Genomic DNA, 26271 nt, shown 5'->3' on the forward strand with positions numbered 1-26271 from the left:
GATAGCACTAACCTGTTTCCTTTTAGGGCCCTGATCTAAAAGCCTGCTGGTGTAACAATGCGCTTCGCTAGTGTTCATTCCTGGTTTCATTCCCTGCAGTCCTCACAGCTGCTTTCATTTACCAGGTGCTATACAGATGGGGACTGGCTCAAGGTTCCATGAGACGTATTTGAGTCAGAGGTTTCATTCAGCGGAGACTCGGGAGAGGATTTCTCTGCTGCTGACCTGCACATGTCTCCAATATGTTGTCTAACTAACAAATTAACCACCTATGAACTGGAACTGACAATTTACTTCACACTCTTTCACCTTTGACCTCCAGTATAACCGACCCTTAAAACGTTTATTGTAAAGGGCACGTTGTTTTACACGTCTGACAGGCAGCACCACAAACCTGCCTCTTAGAAGCTTGAGTGAAACAAATGAACTGGTGAAATATCCTCACCCAGACTCACAAAACATAGTATAAAATGTATTTTATGAACCGTGGAAAGCCTTGTGGATTGCACATGGATAGGAGTCCAATATCACCAGAATCCCCAGCATGCATCCAAAATGTTTTACCCAAGCATTACCTCTGCGGTTCTTGTAAATTTGTCCCCACTGTGTAAGTACTTTGGTACTAAGGTTTCTTTGTAATGCTTTTGTGCCAGACTGCTGTCTCTGTGCTATGTAACATCCACAGATAGACTACAATACAACTGTAATGTAATGTAATACAAGCAAACAAGAGCAGAGATCAAGAAGCCGGCTCAATTTTTATGCCAAGTGTAATCAGATAAGGTGAGTAGTTACATTTTGGATGTTAAGTCCTTTGCTTCAGGTCTAAATAAATAAGTATGTAGATGTATGAAAGCACAACATCTCCCGCACGTTTTGGCAGCAGTGTCCAGTTTTTCAGGAGGCGAATGTTTCATGTAGATAAGAGAGAACTGATGACTGCAACTGATAAAAATTGGTTTGTCAATATTCTGATGAATCCTGAGTCAGACTGTAATGACAAACAACAGATTAACACAATGAATATAATTCAAATTGAAGGAGTCAACAACTTTAGGAGCTATTTATGTAAAAATAGACAAACTTCTTAAATGTATTTTTTTCCTTCTACTCTGCAGCTCAAGTTCAACATTGCCCTCTGCTGTTAATCTTGTACTACATCACTAACAGCCCAGATGTGCAGCTGCCTGTTTACTAAGTTAACACTGCGATTCTGCTCTGCTGTTATTAATCATGTAACTAAAACACAGCTGCCACAGTATTATTTACAGTCAAGGAAAACCACACTTGCTCGGGTAAAACATCCTTCACTCTGGTTTACCACACTGACTTACACCAAATAACCATGTATGCTGTATTAAGCATCCTTTAATTTCCACCCCTCGTTCTATTTGATGTGTTCTTAGTGCCACATTTGAGTGTGAGTTCCTTCCTGAAGTCTTGTAATTGTGACCAGTGGGGCAGCTGAGTTGTTGTTAAGTGGCACTGTCACTGGGATGTGGTGCGGCTTTCCAGGAACCAGAGAAGTTAAAAAAAATGTGCCTTTAATGACAAAAGACTAACCACACGCAGACCTCTATGATGGGTCTGCAGTGATGTTAAGGACGTCTGTACGTCTTTTCACAAACCTGTAATGTTTCTATGAAGTCATTAACAATCTCTGTCAAGTTTGCAGTAGGAAGTCTTACCATGAAAAAGGGGTATTACAGTACAGGCACTGAAAAGGCACTTTCATTTCCTTTTAAAAAATAGTTTTAGAAGATGCTTATAACCAGGCAGCAACCATTCAGCTCAATGAAGACAAAGTTTGTGGGGTTTTTTTTGTGAAGCTGCTGTACTTTTAATGAATAAATGAGGTCAACCTCTACTAAAGTCAACAAAAAAAATGCTTCAACTTCTGTCGTGAAATGTAAAGTCATCACAAGATCTGTGGGTCTTATGTAGAGATGTAATGATTAGGTGTTTCATCAATGAGTTGAAAGAAATTTACAAATCATTTTGATGTTACAACTTGATCTAGCATAATGCACTGTGCATTTTCACTGTTTTCTGATGTTTTATAACCAAATACGTGGGAAAATAAATAGCAGATTAATCAATAATTAATTTAGTATAATTGTAAGTTTCAGGCCTGGTCTTAAAATCTTAAGAATCATTTCAGTATTAAGGAAATACAACATGTTAAAAAAGAAAATTGTTCAAGAAGTGTTTCTGTTTTTTGAGAGCCCACTAAAGTCAGTTGTGGTGTTTTCCTGAAATTTCACATTTCTCATATAAAAATGCAGATGTACAGAATGTAAATTCACACTGCTTATCTGCATATTTAAACAGTTGCATTTTGTTTTCATTCAGCTCTTCTTCCTAAGGCATTTGTTGACAAGAAACCAGATATAAGCAGCAGACTGTTATGTGGACAGAAGCGGTGGGAGGTTGTTGGACTCTGGGGTAAAAATATTAAATCAAACGACTCAGTAGTCTGTGTACAGCTTATTAGCCTGACCGCTGAGCCTCAGGTTTTAGTATTTGTGCATGTTTGACCACAAAGGAATTATAAGTGATATCAAAGACACTGAAATCCAGTGTTTAAGTTTGTTTAGTGAACATTCTGCTCTACTGAGTCCTAAACTCCTCTAATCCCTGTTTTGATGATTCATTTCACTGCACTTACAAGGCAAGCTTGTAAGTCTGTGAGTGCACACATGTGCACATGTTTGAGTGTAGGTACTCATGTAAGTTTATGTGTTAAGGGAGACCCCACTCCTAGGAGGCTGCTACCTATCACTATACAAGCTAACAAGCTTTCTTTTTTCTTCTCTGCTAGAGCTGAGTGCAACTCTCACAACTCCTTCATTCCCAGACACAGGCAGCTCAAATCACATCAGTAAGAGTCACAAGGCTGTTCCAATGGCCAGTCACCTCAAACTGGAAATCTGAGAGTTGTGAGCTGGTTAAGAAAACCCCAACGTTCTTTCACAGCACTGTTTTGACTAATCATATGATGGAAGCTGATAGAGCAATACGTCTTGGGAGAAATGTATCCCTTCAAAGACCACTGGATAGCCAAAGGTCTCGGACAACTGTCGCTCAATTTTATTATCGGTAAAGGTTACATACAACAGCAAGAAAGTAGGCCAGCTGCATGAACCCACGCATGTCTCCAGAATAACATTTTATGATCTACACAGATGAACAGGCTGAGCAAATACCTGGTGGACCTCGGAGGATTGCCCCCTGACCCTTTGCGTGTGCTCTATCTGTGCTCTACCTGTTCAGACCCGTCTTTTCGAATTTTGACGCAGTAGTTTTTAGAGCCTGGGACAACACATGGAGGCCTGCAGGAATAAAACAATTTGTTGTTGTGGTTTCCAGCGTGTCTCCCTCTCAGCAGCATGCATGAGATATGCTACAGAGGTATGTGCAGGGCAAGTAACCCAGAGCTGTGTACCTGCAGGGCAAAAGGTGGCAGATATATGACTGACTGTCATGCTCAAGAAATATCGGGGGAATAAACATTGAGGCTCTGATTATTGCTTCACCTGCTCAAGTGTGACATTACATGGTTCCACGGTTGTTCAAAGTTAAAAGGAACAGCAGTCAAATACATAACCCTCTGGCTATGTGTAGTTCACAGGCGATGGGCTCTATTTTCAAAGCAGCTTGAGCAAGCCACACTACAGGTGCTATAGTCCTGACCTTGAAAGATGTTTTGGCCATGACTTTGGTGTTTTCATACCTGGTGTGGCAAAGCTGTGAGTAGAGCTGCAACATGACCAAAGCTTCATGTTGACAAAGCATGAAGCCAAACATCTAAAGAGGTCTGCTTTCACTGCAATACCTCTCAGCTGATTATGAGGCGATTCCACCGTCAAGCACAAACTAAATAATAAACACAAATGAAGTAATATAGCGCACTAAACATCCTTTAAATGACACAACTACAGAATAATGTTGAAAAACTTAAATTAACAGTTCCACACCGAATGCACTGAGATAAATAGTTCTTTCAGATTGTTTATTTGAATACCTTTAAAGGCCAGAGGAAACAAAAAATATAAAATATCCAGTTTTTTATGGAGCATTTTATAAATGTTTCATTCATGTTTTATCGTTAATAACTTATTACATGCTTGTCTACCAGCTTAATAGTAACATCATACTTATACAGGTGTAAATGATGACTTTTACGACTCAAATCTCCGGCTTATGTTCTATTTATAATTTAACTAAGATTTAATGTTCATGCATGTATGTTCATTAAAGAGAGATATAGTCTTCCTGCAGAATCATTGTTGGTTCTTCAAGAGCTCCCTCAAACACTGAATCCATTTGCATAATATAATTGCATAACCATTAGCTGAAAATGCCCAATTCTTGTTGTAAATGAATCTTACCAAATAACAAATTTAATGTGACTGTGTGGGATGAATGCCAGTAAATCCACTGAGATAAAGATAGGATTAAACAGAACCCAATGACAGTGATGGTATTCAATCTACAATCTGATTTTAAGAAACCAGCTTTGCATATGAAAGGCAACTGACCCTGTCTCACTGCATATCTTTCAGATTAGCATGGGATTTTCATACCTCAAGAAACATCAGCAAAACTGGCGGTGCATTGAAAGAGAATATTGTTGGGTGAATGTTCCCCAAGGCTTCAGGGCTTTCATATGGAGATAACATGCAGCAGTGGAAATAATGTCATAGGTAGAGGAAAAACAGAGATTAGAAGTGAAGTGTTTGACTCAGTTGAATGCACAGGGAGCTGATAAGAAGAACAATGGAAGCAAAGGCAAAATTAGGAGCAGTTATGGAAGTTAAAGGTGAAACAGATCAGGAGAATCACGACACCACTGCCAGATGAAGGGATCAGTCCATGCGGATTATTCCTCTAACTGTTTTGCAAACTCTTGTCACTTCTGATTTACACAAACTCTGTGCCTGGCCCCCGGTGTGACCATGAGCGACCTTTCATCAGGAATGCTGTAAAGAGCCTAATGAGACAGGGTAGGAGCACAGACTCAGCACAATTACGGGAGATTAGGGTGCTGCACAGGAGGCAACGGCAGGTAGTTGGGCGAGGATGCACCCCACCCTCTGATTGCAATGCACTCCCTTTCATTAGCGATGTCTCTCCTGACTTCACAGGCACAGGGCATCTCTCTCTCATGGTTGAACCCAAGTACCTCACAGATAAGCAGTGAGAGTATCTCACAGTGTTTGTGGGTAGAATAGCAAACATATGAAGACTAACTGACTTTGACAATCCACACTTTTGTCTGTAAGAGATAGCACAGTGTATATTATTCTATTTTTGATTTACACAATATCAGATTGTCCTTCATTCTGAGTGTATAAGTGATAGAAGTACAGTTATAAACTAACTGATTAATCAAGTGTTTACAGGTGGGGTTTTCTTGATAAAGCGTTGGTAAAGTTAGTTTTTTAATTATATAATATATTGTACATTATTTACATCTGTGCTTTGTAGCTTGTAGTCCCCTTCAGTGCCTTTGTTGGCACATTACTTCCTTTTTTTTGTTTTTTACCCTTTACTGCTGCCAACTGTGTAAAACCAGTTGGAGTACTGTATGCTATGAACTGTAAAAAAAAAACAAAAAAAAAACAAGGTACACAAATGATGGTCAAAAAGCCCACAGGGTATCTATTTGTCATTTCTGAAGCAAAAATGCCAAACATTTACTGGTTTTATGCTCTCAAATACTTGTCTCTGTTTTATATCAGTGTAACTTCAACATAGTTTAGTTTGGGACTGTTAGGAAGAAACAAAAACTTGAAGAGGTTCAAGAAACAGTTGTGGTCAATTCACACTATTTGTGGACATTTTCTCGACCAAATGATTAAGCCAATATTCTAAACATTATCACAGATTAATAAATACTAAAACTAATCATTGAATTCCACCTTAAACAGAGGAGATGACTTTTCAGAGTTGGACAAATCCTTATTGTTTAGTTTGCGAGAGGACAGTATAAAGTTTAGAAAGGGGAAATGAGAAGGGTTGAAGAAATAAAAAAAAAAAAAAGGACCGGCACAAAGGAGTTCAGGACAAAGAGGTGAAGAATGCATGAGAAAACCTCGTCTCAGAGCTGCGGCCTGTGTCACCATGGTCTCCGTCATTTCAGCTTTCCTGGAAGCCAGCTACTAACAATACTGAGCAAGAGCAGGATTAAACCTTCAAATGGCAAAAAACAGAAAACATGCCAGTGACTCTAAATGGCTTATTCAAGCACCAATTTATCGCTGAGGGGGGAAATTATATTGTAACAAAAAAAAGATCCAAAACAGGAAAAGTTCTAAATAGCAAGATTATGCCACTATCGCCATTTCTGAAGTCATATCTTATTATATATTTTTTTCCACCTTATGTTCTTGTTTTTAGGATTCAAACTAAAGACATCGCAATTCTCTCCAAGTAAAGTAGATAAGCAGACTTCAACCTATTCACTGCCGTTTCAGCTGCAACCTGTGAAACCCATCACAAAGGAAACCCTGAAAATGATTTAGACTGCCTGTGATTTTCTAGACATTTACAATGCCATTATCAGCATTTATAACTTTTTCTCTCCCACTTAAAAATGCTTTAAAAGTATATTGGCTATATTAAGAGCAGATAAAACAAATATGGTCTTCATTGCATTTTGACCTCTCAGTGGAGGAGGAACCCACCAATCACGAGTGACAAACTCCCACAGCTAGGCATCTCACTACTTTACAGTCTCATGGCTTTTCAGTCTTTCATGCTCACACTGACGAAAATAAAAGATAATCATTTGAAGTGTGGGCCAGCCTTAAACTCTTTTAACCCCAAGCAACCATTCCCAGTCCTGGTGTTCAGTAGTTTGAGAAAACAGGAAAAAATGAAGGTGATATTCTTAGAATCCTCCCTATGATGAAGCGCCAAAGGTGAAAGAGCATTTTGCACCAGTCACAGCAACCGTGTAATCAAATTGTTTTATTAAAGCATATCAAATTGTCAAAATTACAGCACTATACCTGTCAATCTGTAGGGCATGACTGTACATCTCACATTCTCCTTACACTATCATGAACATATGCATGTTTGGATCTCCTCCAGCCCCTTCTACTCCTGGAGCGTCTACTGGTTCACAAAACACCAAAAGCTTCATTGATCCTTCATCAAAGAAGGCCCAATAAAATCATCAGCCAAAGTGGATTGTCTAAAAAAAAGTATAATGTACTAAATCACTGCTCCAACAGTGAAGCTGTCAGGTGAGTTTCATTTCACGGCACTTCCTCACTTAAGTGTTTGGCTAGCTCAGCATGGAGGTTTCGCAAATGTTTTCTTGATCCCAAGTAAAAACCATTCAATGGGACTCAGAGTTCAGGGATTTATTTTTACAATGGGGAGGGTCTCAAGGACGGCATACTGAAAGCAGCGCTCTCATTACATTCCTCAGTGGTCCTGAACATGTAGGGAACAGAAACACGAAACAAAATGAGAAGTTTCTCAATAATGTACCGACTGTTAAACTGGTGCCTCGGCAGGCACCATATGCGAAATAGTTTCACCATACGGAAAAGGGATGTTCGCTTTTACTACATGACCCATGCGGACCTTTATCTCTTTAAACATGACAGATACCATCTGTGTCACTGCTGCCCTTTCCCATCACTGTCAGTTTCCAAACAGCTTGATGAGCAATGGAAACGAAAAGCTACCCTATATTTCCAAATATAGTGAGATGCCGTGTAACACTCCTGCTGTTCAATACCAGTGAGTCTAGCCATGGAAGTCCAGCCCACACTAAAAAGGTACTGACTAGGTTCACATGCCAGTTTAACCTTTGACCTCACTGCTCCCCTGCAACCTTCAGTACAAAAGGATACAGCAAAAGACCACTAGTGAACCTTAGAAAATTTCAGAGTAGGACAGCAACTGGAGGAGAAAGAAAGGTACCACAAAGAGCAAACTCATCTTTGTCTTGAGATAAACTGAAACACAGAGTTTCCAGTTAAATGAAACTGTCCAGAAAGCTATTCAACATAGAAAGACAGTGAGAGACAGCCGGACGGCCAGTCTCTGCCTCAAGAATGCAACTTTTCTGCCAAAGATCACATCACTCTGAGCTGGCATGATAACATGATGGAATACACAAAAAAGGATCTATGACATTTTGATTATCTTGTCATTTTTCTTCCAATGTCACGTCATAATGAGACATAATCTACATTCAGTCCCTTGACCAGATGACCCTGGTTCTAGCCCGTGTACATCAAAGGGTTGCTGTCCTGACCTTGAAACCATGCTAACACGCGTCCCACTTTACAAAGCAGCCAGCACCACAATAATCAGGATAGAAGAAGTGAGAAAACTTCTAAAGTCAATGGGGATCAGAATTTATCAATTTTGTCTCCTTGTTGCACTTAATGTTCATATACTGTAAATGTATCTGTGTAGCGGTGGAATAAGTGTGTGGTTCTTTTATTTAAGCATAAAATACTCTGATTCAAAAACAAATACTCCGTTAACAAGTAAATGTCCTGCATTCAAAGTAGTGCTTCAGTAAAATTATAGTATTATCAGCAAAAATGAACACTGCCTATTAAATGACAGCATGTTAGGATGGTATATTTAATATCACCACTGTGTGTTACTACAATAGTTGAATGTTGTAGTAGTTACGTCGTCTTTACTAATTTATACTGTTAGGTAGCATACACTTTCTGTAAATTGATGCTTTGTATATGATTTCTTGATCTGCAAACTGTAGATGTCAAATACATTACAGGAAATTAAAAGTATCACATTTTTCTCTGAAATGTGGTAGGTGTAGAAGTATAAAGTAGCATGAAATGGTAATACTGAAAGTATAACTAGCTTTAGTGGCAAGTATCAAAATTGTACTAAAGCACAGTACTTAAGTCATTTACTAATTTATTTTTCACCACTATTATTATATAATTAATACCCACGTCTTGACATCACGTAAGATCCTTTTCAAAGGTTTAGAAAAGACAAATAATGCAGTATCTTTCATATGCGGTTCAGAGTGGGATCTCACTGTGTTCCCACTGTGTCTTTTCACAGAACCATGACCACTGGACTGTGAAGGACTTGCATCATGCACCGAGAGGCTCCAAAGAAATAAGTGACCTCATTATCTAGAGCTTCAGTCAACTGTTTATAAGCCTAACTAAAACTCTGAAGACATAATATTCAAAGCTGAGGTGTTCTTCATTGGGTTAAGACTCATTTCTCTAGTAATACATGCATACAGCATGTATTACATTTATGTACTACTGATGCTACAAACAAAATGTCACAAAAAGGGAAATTTGCATTGTTTAAATCTATCTTTGGCTGTAATTTGTTGTTTTTAAAAAAATAAAAATAAATATATAGAGAGAATTAAAAAGTTACTTTTCATCACTCTATTTGATGTTTTTGATGACCAAAGGGGCTTGATTTTAGTATTTGGGGGGGATTTAATTGTGAAATAAATAAAACTTTTTAACTTCATATGTTTTTGAAACAAAATTGAATGCCAAGTATAGCGCAAGCCCTTTGTGCATAAGAAATTCCTTTCCAACAAAATATCCAATTTCCAATAAAATATCAAGAGCGCATATTTTACTATATTAGCTGTATGAAACATTGGTATAAATCAAGCTGGGGGGCTTTATTTAAGTCATCCCTAATCTGGGTGGATAAACAGAAGTAACTTGGAATTATATAGTAACAGTTGCACTGACTGGAAGCTCAACATGGCTGAGAAAGCATGCCTGGGAGCCTTACAGAATAATAATAATAATAATAATGATGATAGTCATTAGTGCATGGTATGCCGTGAGTGACGTTTAGATCAAGCTGCTCCTGTTGGCATTGCAGTGAAAATAAACTGAGCCAAGATATGAGCTTATGGTTCAAAAGTAAAATAAAAAAAGAGATCCAATTACTGCAACACAGAAAGAGCTCTTTCAGCGCAGCATGAATCAACAAGCTAAAGTCTAATAAACACAATGTTGAACCAGTGGGAAAAGAACAAACACTCGATTTTTGTCAATTTAGTCATTATTGTTAGGAAAAATACTTACTCTGCTCTCAAGGATTTAACTTTCATATCACTAACTCCTCATATTTGTGTCAAATAATTCTTCTGAAGTTATTACACAATCTATCAGACTTCTAAGATTGTAGTTTCAAGTTACAGAGAGTGTTTGCCAGCCTCGCTGTTCATCTGTCTGTCTGTTTGTCAATGGCCGAGCCCAGATGTCAGCTGGTATGAAGACATCTGCCCTGCCAGAGGTCTGAAAGCCTTGGAAGCTTCTGATCCCAAAGAATACCACTTATCTAATGATGACAGGTGGGATACAAAGTACATCAGGCACCAAGTGACTAAATCCCATTGGCCATAGACAAGAAAGAGAATTTTAAGAAGGATTTCCTCACTGTCTCAAAAAGAGACTAAACATCGTACGCAGAGGGTTGGCCCCTCAGTACTAAGTTAAATACAATAATTTGTAATTAAAAAACTATGAAAGAAAATAAATGTGCAGCTGAAGTTTGGAAGGGTTTGTCTTTTATTAAGCTGCACAACCTTAAAGTCCTGGAAAACTTGCCTTTAAACTTTAAATATAGCTGTGCAACTAAAATATTTATGAGTAAATAAATACATAAATATAAATAATAAATTCAGTTCAAAAAATGTGATTTACTGTATACAAAAAGAGTGGACGAGCCTCGCGGCTACAGTTCTTGCTTTACGACAGGGTTAAGGAACAAAAACAAAAAGGATAGTAATCATTGTCTTATACGTCACTGAGGCACAATACTACTGAGGAGCAAAACAGATGACGGTTTCAGACAACTCTTGAGGGTAGGGGACTAATTGGCTCCTTTGAACGATATAAATACACACTAGTTGCTATACACAAACATGGACAAACCACATCAAGAGTGCTTCAAGGAGATATCACCACATGCGATTACAGAAGAATTCTGCCGAGAAGCGTCTCAAGTGGTTAAATGATGAGTGAATCGGTGCGGATCCACACATTCGTCCTCAGCCACATCCTCCACTGTGGCTTCAGCTTTTATGTAAACATGACAACAGAGATAAAGTGGGCACTGACAGTTGTGTGAATCATCTGAACCGCAGCAGTAACTGCATAACAACGGCACCTTGTGTGAGCAGTGTGCACACGTCTATACAACCACCAAGATTATTTATCCAAAGCTCAAGAATGTGACAGAGTTACAACAAATTGGTATGCGCTTGACCATCAGAGTGTTCCTCATAATGACTGAACAATAAATCTGAGCTGTCACTCAATGAACAGAGTGATTCATTAAAGTGATGTTATTGCTCTTTCCCCAACGAACCACTTTGTACTCAGCCTGCAGCTATTCTCTTTGCCCCCATGACTCTTCACTCTGATACGATGTGTTTTTGGCACATGCAGGACCACAAAAAGTGACAGCTGTGGCAGTAATCCTGCATGCGTCCAACTCCCATCATCCTCCGGTCAGGCGGAGTCACTGACAGCCCCACACCCTTCGTCCAGCAGCCCATTCAGTGCCAATCACAGAGCAATATAACTGCCAGAGTTTATGGACTGATAGCCTCCAATAGAGGGAGGAGCAGGGTGTGGGGGCTCCTCTGCATAGCTCTCCACCAGCGAGGGCCCCTAGGTACCCATTGATGACAGCTATCATTCACAATGCAGAACAATGGTGGTGGATACTCATGTGTGGAGGGGGTGTTAATGGCTGCACTGATATCAAACAGTCTAGCTGAGAGGCAAGCTGCAGGCAAAACTGAACAGAATGGTCCTTTTAGTGACTTACAGTGAGGGGATGCAATGATAGTTGATTGAACATCAAATAACATCTAAGATTAGGAATATAGAGTCTGTGTTAGAGCCACAACAATATTCTAAGTACATGGCACTGCAGTGATGTATGTGTGTTGGCAGTACTAGAAACATGACTCAGACGACAGGCCAGGATACATCTCTCATAATGTGAAAGTGTTGTTCGTCTCTGGAGATGTCCTCCCCTTTTTATACACCTTATAAGTAGGTGAAGGTGTGCCAAAACGTCTACTGTACTGCTGGAAACGCATCAGAATACCAGTATTTATATTTGAAATCACATTATACAATAATTAAATAAATGAACGCATTAAAATGTGGCAACAGTATGAACAAAACTGTTTGAGTTTTGACAGTGCTGTATATTTTCTAAATCCAAAAGTGCAGCGAAAATAGGTGTTTTCATTTGATTAAAAATATTGATTTTGGAGCAAATAAAATTGCATTTTCTTCCAAACTACAATCATCGCCCAGCAGTTGTATGCCTCCACCAACCAGTTTAGTTGACATCTATATCTTTCCAGATTCATAATAATGTAATAAAGACATTGAAGGGGTCTGGCCAATAAAGCGGAGACAGTGATTCAAACGTGGATGTTGCTGCAGGGAAGCTACAAATTCTAAACTATAGATGCTTCACACACATCTTTAACCCAACAGCACAGAACATCTACAATCACCACAGTTTCAAGGTGGACACCCAATATTAGTGTCACTTATTCAATGTCGAACCAAATGTGAAATATGGTCACACATTTTTTCCAAAACTATAGAATTATGTCTAAATATCCCTATGCCTTACATCTCAGCTGTTACTACTAGTTACTGGTACTGGTTCTCTACTCTGAAACCACTGTCGCCGAGTGCTCCATAACAACTGCTTGCTGTATTAGTACATGTGTATCACAGAGGATTACTGGTACCTGTGAATGTGGATTGTGATATGGAGTCATCGTATTTCTAGAATGCCCTATGCAGACTCGAGTCTAGCAGAGTTTCACTATCATTCCCACATCTTTCACACTGTCAGAAGTAAAGGGTGAGGGGCATCGTGAACCCACAGTGCGCCCTGGCCCTTGCTTCACCACTCCACATTATTATGTGTCAGGGAGAAATGCTCTGATCAGAGTGACTGATGAGCTTCTGCTGTGGCGATCACAGAGGGCAGGCATGCTATCTTATATAACACATACAGTACATAATATAACTCAAATACATGTCATTAAGACACACAATGTAATCCATAGAGAATACAGTATGTTGAAAAAGAATCAGATAGTTTATGGTTTATGCTGAGTCAGTTATACTTGTTTACATGTTATAGATGTTTATATACAAAAATTTCGGAAACCTGCACTGTTGCATTTACATGAACACTGATCAGCAAACATCATGTTCAGCAGATGGTTTCAATCTTCTCAAAGACCTCCGTTAAGCCCATCAGAACTAGCTTGTTTAGGCCCCCGATGGTCTTAAGCTGTGCTGGCCAGCACCAATGAGTGTTGTCACCTCATGTGTGTTCATGGATCCTGTGTCCTAATGATCAAGTCTTTCATTCAACCATGAAGTAATCAGAGGTAAGCCAGGCCAGCTTAGCTTCCACAGAAAGTCCTGAACATATAGCGGAGCTGTCAGTGCTGCATTTCCCAAGGTTTGATCATAAATCTTGTAACAGCCACAGAGGAAATGCTAAAGGGTGTCATCAAGCTACAGACTGTATGTTGCACCAGAGAACTCTTGAGAAAATCCTGTGTTGATCGAGAAGTTGGTCAGTTAGAGATGAAGGCATGTTGGCTAGATAGCGTCACGTCAGGCCAGACTATTGTAAATAAAAAAGAGGCCATGATGTTTAATTGTCCCCACAGGTTGAACTTATACAACAAAGTCCATTGTCTATAGGAGGACCTGAGGGAGACATGGATAATTTGAGTAAAATGTTGACACTAAAAGGAATATCCTGTCGTGTGGTGTTATCGGAAAAATAACAGAATCCTCCACTGTTTTACTTCAACAGCTCAAATTCAACAATGGAGTTGCTGATAAAATACTTGGGATTCTGGTGAGTGAGCCAACTGCTGATGTGAGGAGATTCCCATTCACTTTTAGAGAAAGGCTATCACTTAAATAGAGGTCAGTGGGGAGGTTTGGAGAGCTGGCTGAAATGAATCATAATGGTATCCTCCAAAGAACCCAAAAAAGGGTTTTTAATCAAATGATACTGATCAGTTAGTTTGTGAAGAGTTTTCATTATTCCTACTTTTGCTATAGTTAGGTTTCAAACTACAAACTATCAAATGACAATTACAGTAAATGGACATGAGTAAAATGTTGGGAATAGAATAGAGGTTGCCAGCAATTACATCATTACCTTCATAAAAACGAAAGACAGAATGTTTTTGTCTTATACTCTGGACAAATGTGATTGTAGCAGATAAAAAAAACAAAGGTCAAAGAAAGGAAAACAAACAACTAGAACATGGTAGAGTAGTTTTTGCATATGAAACAGTGCAAGGATGTTTCTACTCACCGTACTGGCAGCTGGGTCCGTTGAACCCTGCGGGGCAGTCACAGATCTGGGTGGATCCCTCCTGACACTGGCCCCCATTGAAGCACACACCGTAGCTACACACCGCTGCACAGATACATGTGGACAGACAAGGTGGTAAGAGAGGAGAGACAGAACAAATAGGTGAGTGAAGCAGACACACCTGGTTGTGTTTATGTGATGTCAACATCTGCAGTTTCGAACACTGACCTCTTTCTATCAAAGACTTATCATCGGCCTGCTAAGTAATGTCTAAAGAGGAACCTTGATTCTCCTCCATTCACACTAACCAATGAAAGAGAAATCTGCCACTTGGCTTTGAGAAGAGGAGCAGCATCTTGGCCAGCTGAAAGAAATTTCTAAACTATATTTTCACATAGTTGTAACTGTAAAACATGATTGGCAGCAACATATTGTATTGCTTTTTGAAAACTGCCCTCCTCCCCATACACGTCAGAGAATATTACTTGAGAATGACCTAGATCAATTAAGTGAACTTTTGATCATTGTCACAGACTGCGATCACAAAGATGTGCCTCGGTGAGTTATGGGGTAAAATCAGAGAGCCACAGGGCGGGTGTGGCTCATCCATCTCTTGGAGCCTGTGACCTTTTGTCCATAAATCCCCCTGAGTCAAACCACTCTCACTAGTTAAGACATGAAATTTCAAGAATCCAGGACATATAAACAGTGGGAGCCACAAGGTACATGTCGTTCAGAACACATGAATCCACCTCTGAGGTGTGGCATTACATTACATAAAGACAAACACTCACATGAATCATCACAGCCCTCCACCTAAAACTGTGTGTGTGCACATACAGTACATGTGAGTCTACCTGCATTTGCAAATACCTATATTTATACATCATGTGTTGAGGACAGCTGTTTAAGCCAGGGCTGTTGTTTGCACTCTCCTCAGCAGAGTACAGTGCTAACTGATGACGTGCGCAGGGAGTTGATGTCCATCCCTGCTGTTCCTGCAACATGTGGACACCAGGAGTGAAAAAAAAACAAAGTCCAGCTAATCATAAGAAGGATACAAATGCCAATCCTTCCGAACATGACTGTGAAGAGGTCCTCTGAAAGCCAGTTTAATTTAGCATCTGGTGCCAGACATGCATTTTTGTAATCCAACCAGAGGCAGCGTGACCAATCATCACACCAGGCGCTGCCGGTTCTGATGTCATTTGTTGTCCATATATGGTTGTAGTGCTTGCTGGATAAAAAACTGAACACAGTGTCTTGGATTTTGGGTAATTGTGATCAGCATTTTCAGACATCATATGGATTAAATTGTTAATCTATATATTTTAAAAGTAGTTGACTGACAAAGAAAAGTATTAGTTGCTCCCCTGAACACACATCCAGACACTTTAAACAGATGTACAGTTAAAAAATTATCAGCTTAGGAAATGAGAAGATGCTTCAGGGTATGAAAATATAAAATGGCTTAAGTGGATCAACGATCAGGCTTCAGCTGTACCATGTCAGATGTACCATGGGGAATAACAAAACATTTCCAGACAAAGGAGATGAATGTAGAGAAGTGGTTTCTCTAATAATCACAGATGAGTCGCAACAATTTCATGCATGTCTTTGAGCAAGCTCAGATGGTTCCGTGGAGACCAGCACTCAGCCTAAACATCCGCCTGTCATCTGACCCTGTCCTCAGACACCTGCTTAACACTTGGACCATCCACAGCATCTACAACAGATAACCCACACAAACATACGCACTGTATAAAACCCACAACACACAAAAGACATCATTATTTCTTTCTTGCCATCTTCCATGCATCATATAAACACACCAGCAAACACTACGGTTCACACTGTAAAATACACGTGTTGTTGTGCTCAGTAGCTAATATTTCAACATTTTGCCCAATTTACGCAGCCAGCGAAATCCTATTCCAACAGGAATACCACTCACCACTGCTAATCTCCCCATGATGACTTCCAGTTCCTCAAGATTATGCGGCTACAGAGGCCACGATACAGTAACATATCTATCCCTGCTTCTGTGATTATATAATGTGAAGGAATTTTGATGTGGAGAAAGTAACAGATGACAGACAAGTAGAAAAACATACTCAGTGCTCAGGTTTAATTGCATGGTTTCAACTGGACCAAAATTTTTCAGGACAATGATGTTACCACCAGCTGTGAAAGATCAAATTAATGAGACATTCCTAAATTGGGTTGAAAAAAGCTTTAAAAGAACAAAATCACCAGCAACAAAAGGTCAGATGTGTCTCAGAGTCACTTCTCAGGGTAGCATGATTAAGCGACAACAGGGGGAATGTATATTCCCCCGTCAGAGATGCGAGACACACAAGATTGCTGGCAGCGAATCAGGACATTTTTGGGCCGCCCCCTTCATGAGCCCCATACGCCGCTTAATCTTCCCTGAAATAATTCTTTACTGTGGCATGCAGCGTGGCATAAAACTCACTCTTGTCTGTTGCTGTGAATGCCTCCACTCTATCACAAAGACACCTTCTCTAAAAGGATTAGCAGCTACCACAAAAAGAAGAGACGGCACAGGGGTCAGCGACTCGATACAGAAAAACTGAAAACCAGCGAGCAGGTGTCACCCTTACAGCTTCTGAAGGGGATGACCACATCAACACAGAGGAACCCCTGTGTTTGTTTAGGCTCTGTCAATCTGTTTAACCCCCAGAGCGCAAACCAGAGAGAGACCACATTTAGGGCAATTCACAGACACAAAGGCCTGCGCTCAGGGCTCCGTTTGGTGCCATAATTGGTACGTGCTGAGCCAAGCACTGTATTTTGAGGCAACAAATCATGTTTTGCTATGCAGAGGAATGTGTCATTTCAAAGAGTTCTTGTGAAAACCCAGGCTAGCTATGTCAGATCATCTCTGACAGGTTTCTTTGAAAGGATTTCAATACCATTTGAACTTGACACCCGGTATTTTTGACACAGCAGGCACAGTAATGTGTGGCACAAAATGTTTCATTGTGCAAGTCCCTAAAATTTGAATATCTGGGGCATTTGCTTTGCCCCGCATTATATTGCATGTCTATAGTGCATCAATTCCTGTCTATTTTCTGATATGCCTGTAAGTTTAATCAAGTAGGTGAATGAGAAATTTGGCATTCAGTCACCTAATACAGACAAAACATTTTTAAAAACACCTGCTGCATGGGAATTATTTGGCCTACTATAAGATTATAGTCTTTATAATGATCACTTTGTGCTGCCAAAGATATGGATTAGACATGATAATATTGTATATAAAGTACCACTATACTCCATGCAAAGTTGAATGGGAAAAAGCCAGTTGAGCATATTGTGAGTTCTTTGTGGTTTCACTGATTGCAGTGAAAAACATGTCATGGGAAATAACTCATTTTTACAGCACACCTTTGCAAAACACTGCACCACTTAAAACTTTATAGCGAAACTTAAGCATCTACATTCTAACAGTATAAATTGATGGTTCTGGTGATGCTTATCTATCCTGAAGAGCTTTCTGTTTTTATGCGTGTAGCTTCATAATATTATTTTTATATGTCACTGACTGAATTAAAGAAAGGGTCTTTAACGGATATTTAACAGGATTTCAATATGACTTTAAACAAGCTGGCCACATCTTAACCAACTTCCACAAAGCCACGTTTACGATCTCATAATACGCCCACATTTTCAAGATTAAATGTAATTTTGTCACAAATCCTGTGACAACTTCTATCAGCCAGCATATACAGCGTCAAACAGACCTTGGTTGCTGACAGTAAACCAGTATTTGCTCCCGGCCTCATATTTGACGGCAGCTGCTCCACAAACTGTGAAAAATGTGACAGTTTCAATTTGGTAAAGAGTACTCTGCTGACCTTACTGCCTCTGCCGCATGCTACTCATTAGATCAAAAGGGCTGTTGGAGTAACCAGAGGCAGTATTTTGATAAACCAAACAATCTGAACTCCACCATTGTTTTGCTGTAAAATGTCATGTCTCAGTTGATTTCAGTCTGTTTCTCTGTTTGCGTCTGTGTCTGTGTCTATTTGTGTTCAACTATGCACGATGTGGTCCACATGACTGCTGACATAGTTCTTGCTGTGTTCCATGACACACTCAAACACACACAAAAGACCACCCATGGATAGACAGAGGACCATTTCCTCCTTTCTGGTGACCGGGCCTGTTTCACATGTAGCTACCTTCGCCAGTCCCACCACAAAAGGGGGCCAGTTCCTATTCAGCAGTTAACGAGGACGACAAACTGGACAAGCCATTGTCCCTGCTCCTCAGCCCCAGTCAAACAGCTTACTGTTGCCGTCAATCAACAAAACTGGTTGTCTCCACTCCCGGCTGACCCTGTCCATCCTCACCCATCCTGTGGCCACTTGCTAAGTAAAAGGTTTAACCCACTGATTGAGTGGTGCTCCAAATGCTCAAGTGGAGGAAGTTGCCCTTAAAAAGTCAAGAGCTCTTTGCTCGCAGCAGAACAAGATTGTCATTGAGCAAATTGGGGTCTTTTAAAAACACACAAAAGTCCCCTGCTAACACTTGTGAATTTTTCAAACACCACAGTCTGCTTCCACTCTTCACCTGGCTAACTTTTTATGAACAAAGACTCATTAAATGTATTGTTAAAAAAAAAAGAAAAAAGAAAGAGATGGGACCCTGAGATCTAAAACACAACATTTGCATAAGAGAAAACAAGTATGGTGAAAAAAAATGGTTTTAAAAATATTTATTCCTCCAGTTGACTCTTTCTTTTGTATAATGCTGGAAAACATCATAAGTTGGAAAACAAAACCCCCAAATCTCAGCTATTTTAAAATTCTGAATAAATAATATTGTGTGAATGGAAAACACAAAACTTCATAATTAGATGATAGTAGCCTGAAGCAGAAAGATGTGGAAAACAAGGAAGGGGTCACATGAGCAGAATAAAATGTGAAAACAACCCGACGTTTGCTTTGCTGTGGTATATTTTGTCTCCAAATATGTGACTAATTATCCTGGAATGCACAACATCTAACATTGTGGATTGCAATACTGAGCAATGGATGGATATAATAAGAGAGAAGAAAACAGGTGAATGATAATAAAAGGGCAAAGGGGGTGGCAACCAAACTTGGCACGATTAGACCCTGAATCTTACTTTACTGCCTCAAAATAACCAAAGGTCATTAGTCTAATTACTTTACACAGACTGACTGATTTTATTGAGGAACACATATACACAGACAGACAAACAAAGGAGAAAAAACAAGAGACATCAAGAAACCCCAAAAGGGCCAGACACTAAATCACTATCTCAACACAAAGCATTCCCATCTTCCCCTCATTTGGGGTTTTTCAGAGGATTTGCTAAAGCTGTACATTTTGCAAAGCAGATTTTCCCTTTTGGAAGTTGGAGGTGCTGTTGAAAAACAGCCACACAGATTGCATTGTGCTGACTGAGGTACAGTACAGATAGCACATAGCAAAGTGTGCAGGAGTGGGAGGATTGTGGTGTGAGCTTCCTTTTATCCTGGTTCAATGGCTCAGAGAAAGGGGTGATTAGTTTGTCCCATCTCAAAGTGCTGCCACGTCTTTGGTTACAGAGATAAAAGGCCTGCCTCATGTTGAAGAGACCAGCCATTGTCACGCGAAACAAACCCCCGCCATCTAACTTAAGTGAGGGCACTGGGCAATCCTGAGGAATGTCTCTTTAAGACATTTCTTTTTAAGCGTTTTAAAACAAACCAGACTCATTGAAAAGCAGACAGTGTAATGCTTCCTTGTATAATTTAATACTGTAACCTTCTCCCTGGAAACAAAGAGCTCTTTGAAGAGAGAATAGAGGCCATAATAAGACACTGATGACAGCAACCTCCAGGAGATCTTCTCCCGCTCCCCATCCCATCCACTTCCCATCAGAGGGCGATCCCTCTAGCCTGTCCTGGGGGTGTGAGGGCTGGGTATTAAGCTCATAGGTTGGTTCCAGGCAGACAGGGAGGACAGGGAAGTGGGAACTTTCTTGTCAGTCTAACAGACAGGAGACAAACTGTTTACAGGAAGGATTTGCCAATGGTCTGTCTATGGTATTCAGGCTATGCGATCTGGATCACTGGCTGTAAAATCCCATCAAAGGAGGCTTCTTGGTCTCAGCGGTGTGAAGCTAAGCTCATCCACCAGGAGATGAGCTGCTGGCAGCCTCAGTGTGACCAACAGAACTACTTTTCCATACATGGATGTGGTGGGAAGTTTCATTTTTGTTTTTCTTTGTTCTTCTTGTGCAAATCAGCTGGTGGTCTCTCCACCATGGGCTGGTACTGTTCGGGAAGCCTTGACTATGATGAATTGGGATAAACATTGGACGCACTTGTCTGTTTTCATATCCACAGTGTAATATTCTAACCTGCACTGCCATGTGACACCCAGCTGTAAACCGATGTTGTTAAGCCTCAAGTTCGGTATTTCAGCTGTCAGTGTTTCGGTATTTTGGAGCCAGAAGTCACCATATTTGGAAAAGCAGAGGAGGAGCAAGCCGTAGATCTGACTATCTGACATCTGACTGGGAACCTGAGGACACTACACCCACCAACCCATAGCGGAAGCCTGACTGCACTCAAAGCCTGTCAATCAAACAGACGTGTCGTCAAATGTAACACTCTTTGAGGTATAATATCTAATTCATTATGGAAATATTTGCAGATGGACTGGGAGGAAACTGATCTGAAGGAATAAATGTATATAATGACAGCATAATGACTTGCAGAAATTTTTTTATTGACTTTGTATTTCATGAGCGAAGTTGAATGTGAGTCTATAGAGCCAAAGGCTTTCTGGAGCCAACCCCTAGCGGCCCTCGGTGGTGCACTTCCGCACTGGCCTCGCTTTTCAGATCCAGAAGCTATTTCCAATTTTATATAAAGTCAATGGTTACACCTCTGAATGAGAATAGTGGCATGACTATGAGTATTAGAGCCTTTAAATGTGGGCTACAAGCCAGCAAATTTGGAGGTTACCACACAATATACAGTCCAAAACCAGCCAAGCAAAAGCGGACAGCCAGACAAGTGATCTGTTTTAAACTACAGGAGCGCTGCAGAGCCATGACCTCAAACACTTAGACTGTAAACGTTTTTTGCCGAGTGTAGAACAAGACACAACAGCACAAATCCAATTTGAGAGCAAATGTCAACACTTAAACTCTTTCAACACTTGAGAATTATTTTCCCTGTATTCACATCTGAACAGAGTTGGAATGTTGTAACAACACAAGTACTTAAGGACATGGGACTGACTGATAACATCTGCTCTGAATACCGGTTGGGCAAATCACCTCTTGACCCTTTTCACCTTTCTCTGAAACCCTCTCATTCAGAGGTCTGTGCCATGTTGTTTGAAGCACTTGTCCTCCTGTCGAGTCAGGAAAAGGCATATTGCCTTTTAGTAAACATACCTACGCGCATGTGCTCTGTTGTGGTCACAATCAATGAAAAATGACTGTACGGATAATAGATAGAAAATATAAAAGCTGAAAATACTTACGATACAGACAACCTGCCTCTCCATTTAGCTGTGACCATCCAGGGCAACACTTGTACACAGTCTGATAATCCTGTCTGTACACTTGTCTGTACGCCGTGTAGTACGCCGTCCTGTTAACATGACAAACGTCAAGTTAAAAACTTCCAATTAAACCTGTTAAAATGGAAGCAATTAGAAATAACAAAAAAAATAATGAAGAAATAGTACAACTGACAACATATGTGTGTTTTTGTAATACCCCACTATAAACTTAGTTTGTCAAGAGTTTTAGTTTACTATTGATAATAATCTTTAATGTTTCATGTGACACACATGTAATCTGATCAAAAAGTAAAGAAACATTAAGTAGCATGTTCAGCTAATTTTCCCAGGCTTTCAAGGCACCATATTAAAGTGTGAGATTGTCAAACCCTTCTTCACAGATGACTGCCTATCCCTGTACTTTGGGACCCTTCTCATTGCTCCACAGTCATTATGCATTGTGGAAACACATTTTATTTACAGCAAGTAATTGTGGCCTTGGCTACCTTCAAAGCAGCCTTTGACTTTGTAACACAGTAAATGACGCGGAGAAAGCGAGTGTGCGCGGCACAGTGAGAAACTCCTGCAGCAGGCTCCCAGAGACGGGCTAAAATGTTAGCATTAGGACTGTCCTTCAAAGGAATGTTGGCTGCAGAGACGCCTGTGTGTTGAATAGCTGGTAACTCCAGTGAAGTGGGACTACATCTTGCACTTAGTTGTATGACAAGTTAAAAGCTGTGATTACGGAGCAAGAGTGAGAGATGAAGGGGAGAGAGGAAGAAGAGATCAGTAAGCTGGATCTCATCCCATTAGACACTGTTTGGAGATGGAGTTAAATGAAGGATCATGGCCTTTTAGATAAATTCTTTGGGTTGCTTGAGTCATGGGGAATACACAGAAGCATTAATTAATGCTTTGTTCTAGCCAGAGCTTGATCAACAAAGCACTACATCCCCTGCAGGTGAAACTGGGAGTGTTTGTATAAGAGCAGAATCAGAGGCTTTGAGAACAGAAAGGGAGGAGCAGCAGACAGACGAGAAATGAGATGTATTACTCACCTCCTCTCATATCCCATGCACCACGACTGCCCCACACAGCCTTGCTTCCACACTTTAACCATGCGTGTGAAGGCCTGCACACACGGTTGCCTCTGGGCGACCAGTGTCACCTCCCTCTCCAGACACACGTTGGGCCTGGAATGAAAACAGCGGTAAAAATACTTAATGTGTCAAAATGTTCTTACAGATGTATGCAAATTTATGAGCGCCTAAAGAAATGTTGTGGCAAAGACAGATGGACAAAGCTCGCACAAGGCATTTTCCATTCACCAATGACGTAATGCCTGTGAGGGCGTTACCTGTGCTGAGGTGTAAGGCTGCTTATGATATCTGGTTTTTGGTATTTTTAAAGACTTAAGGGGAATTCCTCATACAGCACCTTTCAGAACGCTGAGCTGTAGAGCACACGATACAAGATACTACCTGTGCTTCAACCCGAATTGAATTCTCATCTTAAATGTGCTACCTGAAAGTATTTAGAAGATGACATGGACATGACAGTGGCAAGAACTTTCCAATCCTAAAGTAAAAAAAAAAAAAATACACCAAAGAAGATTTAAATGTTTTAGACTGTGATGATGGGAAACAAAAGCACCTGAAGAACAATATCTGCAACCACTTATCACTTCATTGCCTGATATTTTCAAAATAAATGAACAAAACAAAACCATGCCACATTTTTCAAAACATGCATGTTTACACTTGTATGAGACTGAACGTCAGCAGAAGGAGGACGGTGTTAACGCTTTCTCCCCCAGGGAAAACACGATAAGCCCTCAACTCTGATGTTTTGTCCTCTTTGCACAACGTCTGTCTGGGTTAACCGGCAGAACTGTCTCCACCAACAGCGGAGTCTCATCCAAAAAAAGAAAATGTGCAGCAGGATCTTTGAAACATTTACTTTTTTGGTATCTCTCCAAGGACAGTCAGGAAGGCTTGGCATATGGAGATCAGCAGGAATCTTAAGACAACATCCAGCTGCTCATCTCATAAACAATAGTAATCACTAGCACCTCCAGCTGTACACATAGTAGCACATGAAAGACCTTATTGTTAGTGGCAGGTAAAAGCAGAGTAACACATCTCATATAATTCAAGATCTGTAGTTATTATTTTGGGGTTTAAAGTACCTGTTAAAAGTGACTGACTCTTTACTTAGGGGGGATTTTAAAAAAGTTTCTGAAAAAGTTAGAAATGCTGCACTGACCATCCATGTTGAGCCAATTATGTAAATAATCATTTAAATTATTGTAGAATTATGCATGTAAACCAATGAAGGCCATCATAGGAGCACAAAGCAGCAAAATAGCCTAAATCTGTGTATAAATAGGAAAATGCTCTGTTTTCTGCCTCTGGTTGAGACTTGGACACAAGTTTATGGATGTGCAGGTGAACCAGCAGATTTCTCAAACAAAGGCTGTACAAATATATTTGGAGAGATGAAGCATAAGCATTATCCCTAATGAATATATAATTAAAAAAAAAAAAAAAAAAAAAAAGCAAACCTGCCTACAATTAAAGAAAAAAGGACAAAACTTTACTTACATATAGGGTTGGAGATTGTTGGCAATGTTATAATGCAACATGTGAACCTCTTTGATAAATATTAGAAAAAAATAAAAAATAATACTATCCATTTTCCTCTTCTTAGATCAACCAACAGTTTCAAAAAAGTAAAGTGCTCCCAAAAACATTCATGGGTGTATCTCAAAGCCCACCCGGAAAAAAGTTTCATAAATAAACATTAAATTTAAAAAAAAAATCCGAGCGATCAACGTGACAAATTTAAATTACGCGTAATAGATCTTCCTCGTGGAAATGACCAACACTGTCCACAGCTGACAGAGTCATCGCATGCGGTGTAGTTTCTCTCTCACAGCCGGTGTGTGACACTGACGGGGAACTGCAGCTCACCTACAACTCGTCACTGCAGATGTTGGACTGACGGGCAGGAAGAAAAAAAAAACACTCGTGGAGGCTGGAGCGCTTTCAGCCTCCCTCCATTGACTTGGTAATGATGGCAGGGGTTTGTGGTGTGTAGGAGGGGGGATGCAAAGAGAGCCGTCTATTATTCCAAACTTCAGCAGCCCCTGAATGAAGCCCTGCAGCCGGATAAGTGCATTCAAACAACACGTTTTTCTCCAGTCACTGACTTCAAGGGCTTTAAAAGTCGCATAAAATGTTTTCTCTTCTGTGCATCAGAGTAATCTCACCATCACCGCAAGCAGCCCTAAAAACTCGCTGTCTCCATGGAGACTTGTGATTGCGATGTGTGCGTCTTATGACATGAAGGTATTTACATAAATGCCTTTAAACTGATATTTTCTACACAAATACAACGTTTATTTACAATATTTTACGCGTATTGATGGCGCTTTGGAGTGTGCGCACAAAACCGCAGATTCTGCGCGCTGGAATGTGTCCACGAGCATTTTTTTTTCCACGGGGAAAGACGCAGACCACTGATACATATAGAAAACTGAATGGTATACTATCACCGGTGGAGCAATACTGGATGTTTGGGGTTGCGGCGGGGCAGGGTCCGACGCAGCTCGTGGTCACTCTGCAGGGCAAACAGCTGATGGGGCGGTCAAAAGGTCAGCAGCCAGGACTGACTACTGCTGCTCTCTAAACAAAGCTTTCATTGCACGCATGTGTGTTCGTGACCCGAAAGAGTCCCGGGTCAGCGCTGCCAGTGCAGCCTCCGAGGGCGCAAACTACACAGCATGCTGATCTGATTAGCTCCCAGACATATCAGAGCTCATCTTAGTTACTAACTGCCAAAGTGGATGCAGTGAACAAGACTCTTTCTTTCACTGCAACTACCAAAGTGAGTCTAATGACAACCAAATTCGTCTGTTTGTTTTTATTTGTGGGTCTGCTACACCTTAATCCATGGATGAGCTAACCTGTTAGGAAGTCCATGCCAAGGTACAAACCATATTTTCAAGTAATGTGTAACCAACAAATGATTATAATGATACAACTCAGAAACAATAAATCAGTGTAAAATGAATCATGAATTCCTGTTGCTAACAATTTAGAAATGATCAGTAGTAACTTCAAACAATTTTTGAAGTTGCATGCCATAGAATTGGATAAAATTCAAAACAAATGTTTTTCAGATACATGTAGGCCTAATTTGTCAGCACCTGTTGAAGCAGAACAATGTCTGTTCTCATTAAAATGGTCATTTAAGGTGTTTCTTCAGTCAATCAGGTGATCTGGTGAAAGCATCTAAGTGTTATATTTTCATCACCAACCGGACAGA

General features: G+C 40.2%; 1 protein-coding gene across 1 annotated transcript in view; it reads right to left on the minus strand.

Annotated features, from left to right (window-relative positions):
• The window catches only part of megf6b (multiple EGF-like-domains 6b), a 55010-nt gene extending 31881 nt beyond the window's left edge, over positions 1 to 23129 (minus strand). The window contains exons 1-3 of the mRNA XM_069690860.1: positions 23001 to 23129; positions 21922 to 22031; positions 14386 to 14490 (exon numbers count right to left, since the gene is read on the minus strand). Coding sequence (XP_069546961.1) covers positions 14386 to 14490; positions 21922 to 22031; positions 23001 to 23062 — 277 coding nt within the window. The 5' untranslated portion in view covers positions 23063 to 23129. The remainder of the gene's footprint in view (positions 1 to 14385; positions 14491 to 21921; positions 22032 to 23000) is intronic.
• Between the last annotated feature and the right edge of the window lie 3142 nt (positions 23130 to 26271).

Source organism: Brachyistius frenatus, unplaced genomic scaffold, assembly GCF_029030835.1.
Source record: "Brachyistius frenatus isolate BFR_SWC_R1_liver_20210118 unplaced genomic scaffold, ASM2903083v1 Contig_10, whole genome shotgun sequence".
NCBI classification, from domain to species: Eukaryota; Metazoa; Chordata; class Actinopteri; family Embiotocidae; genus Brachyistius; species Brachyistius frenatus.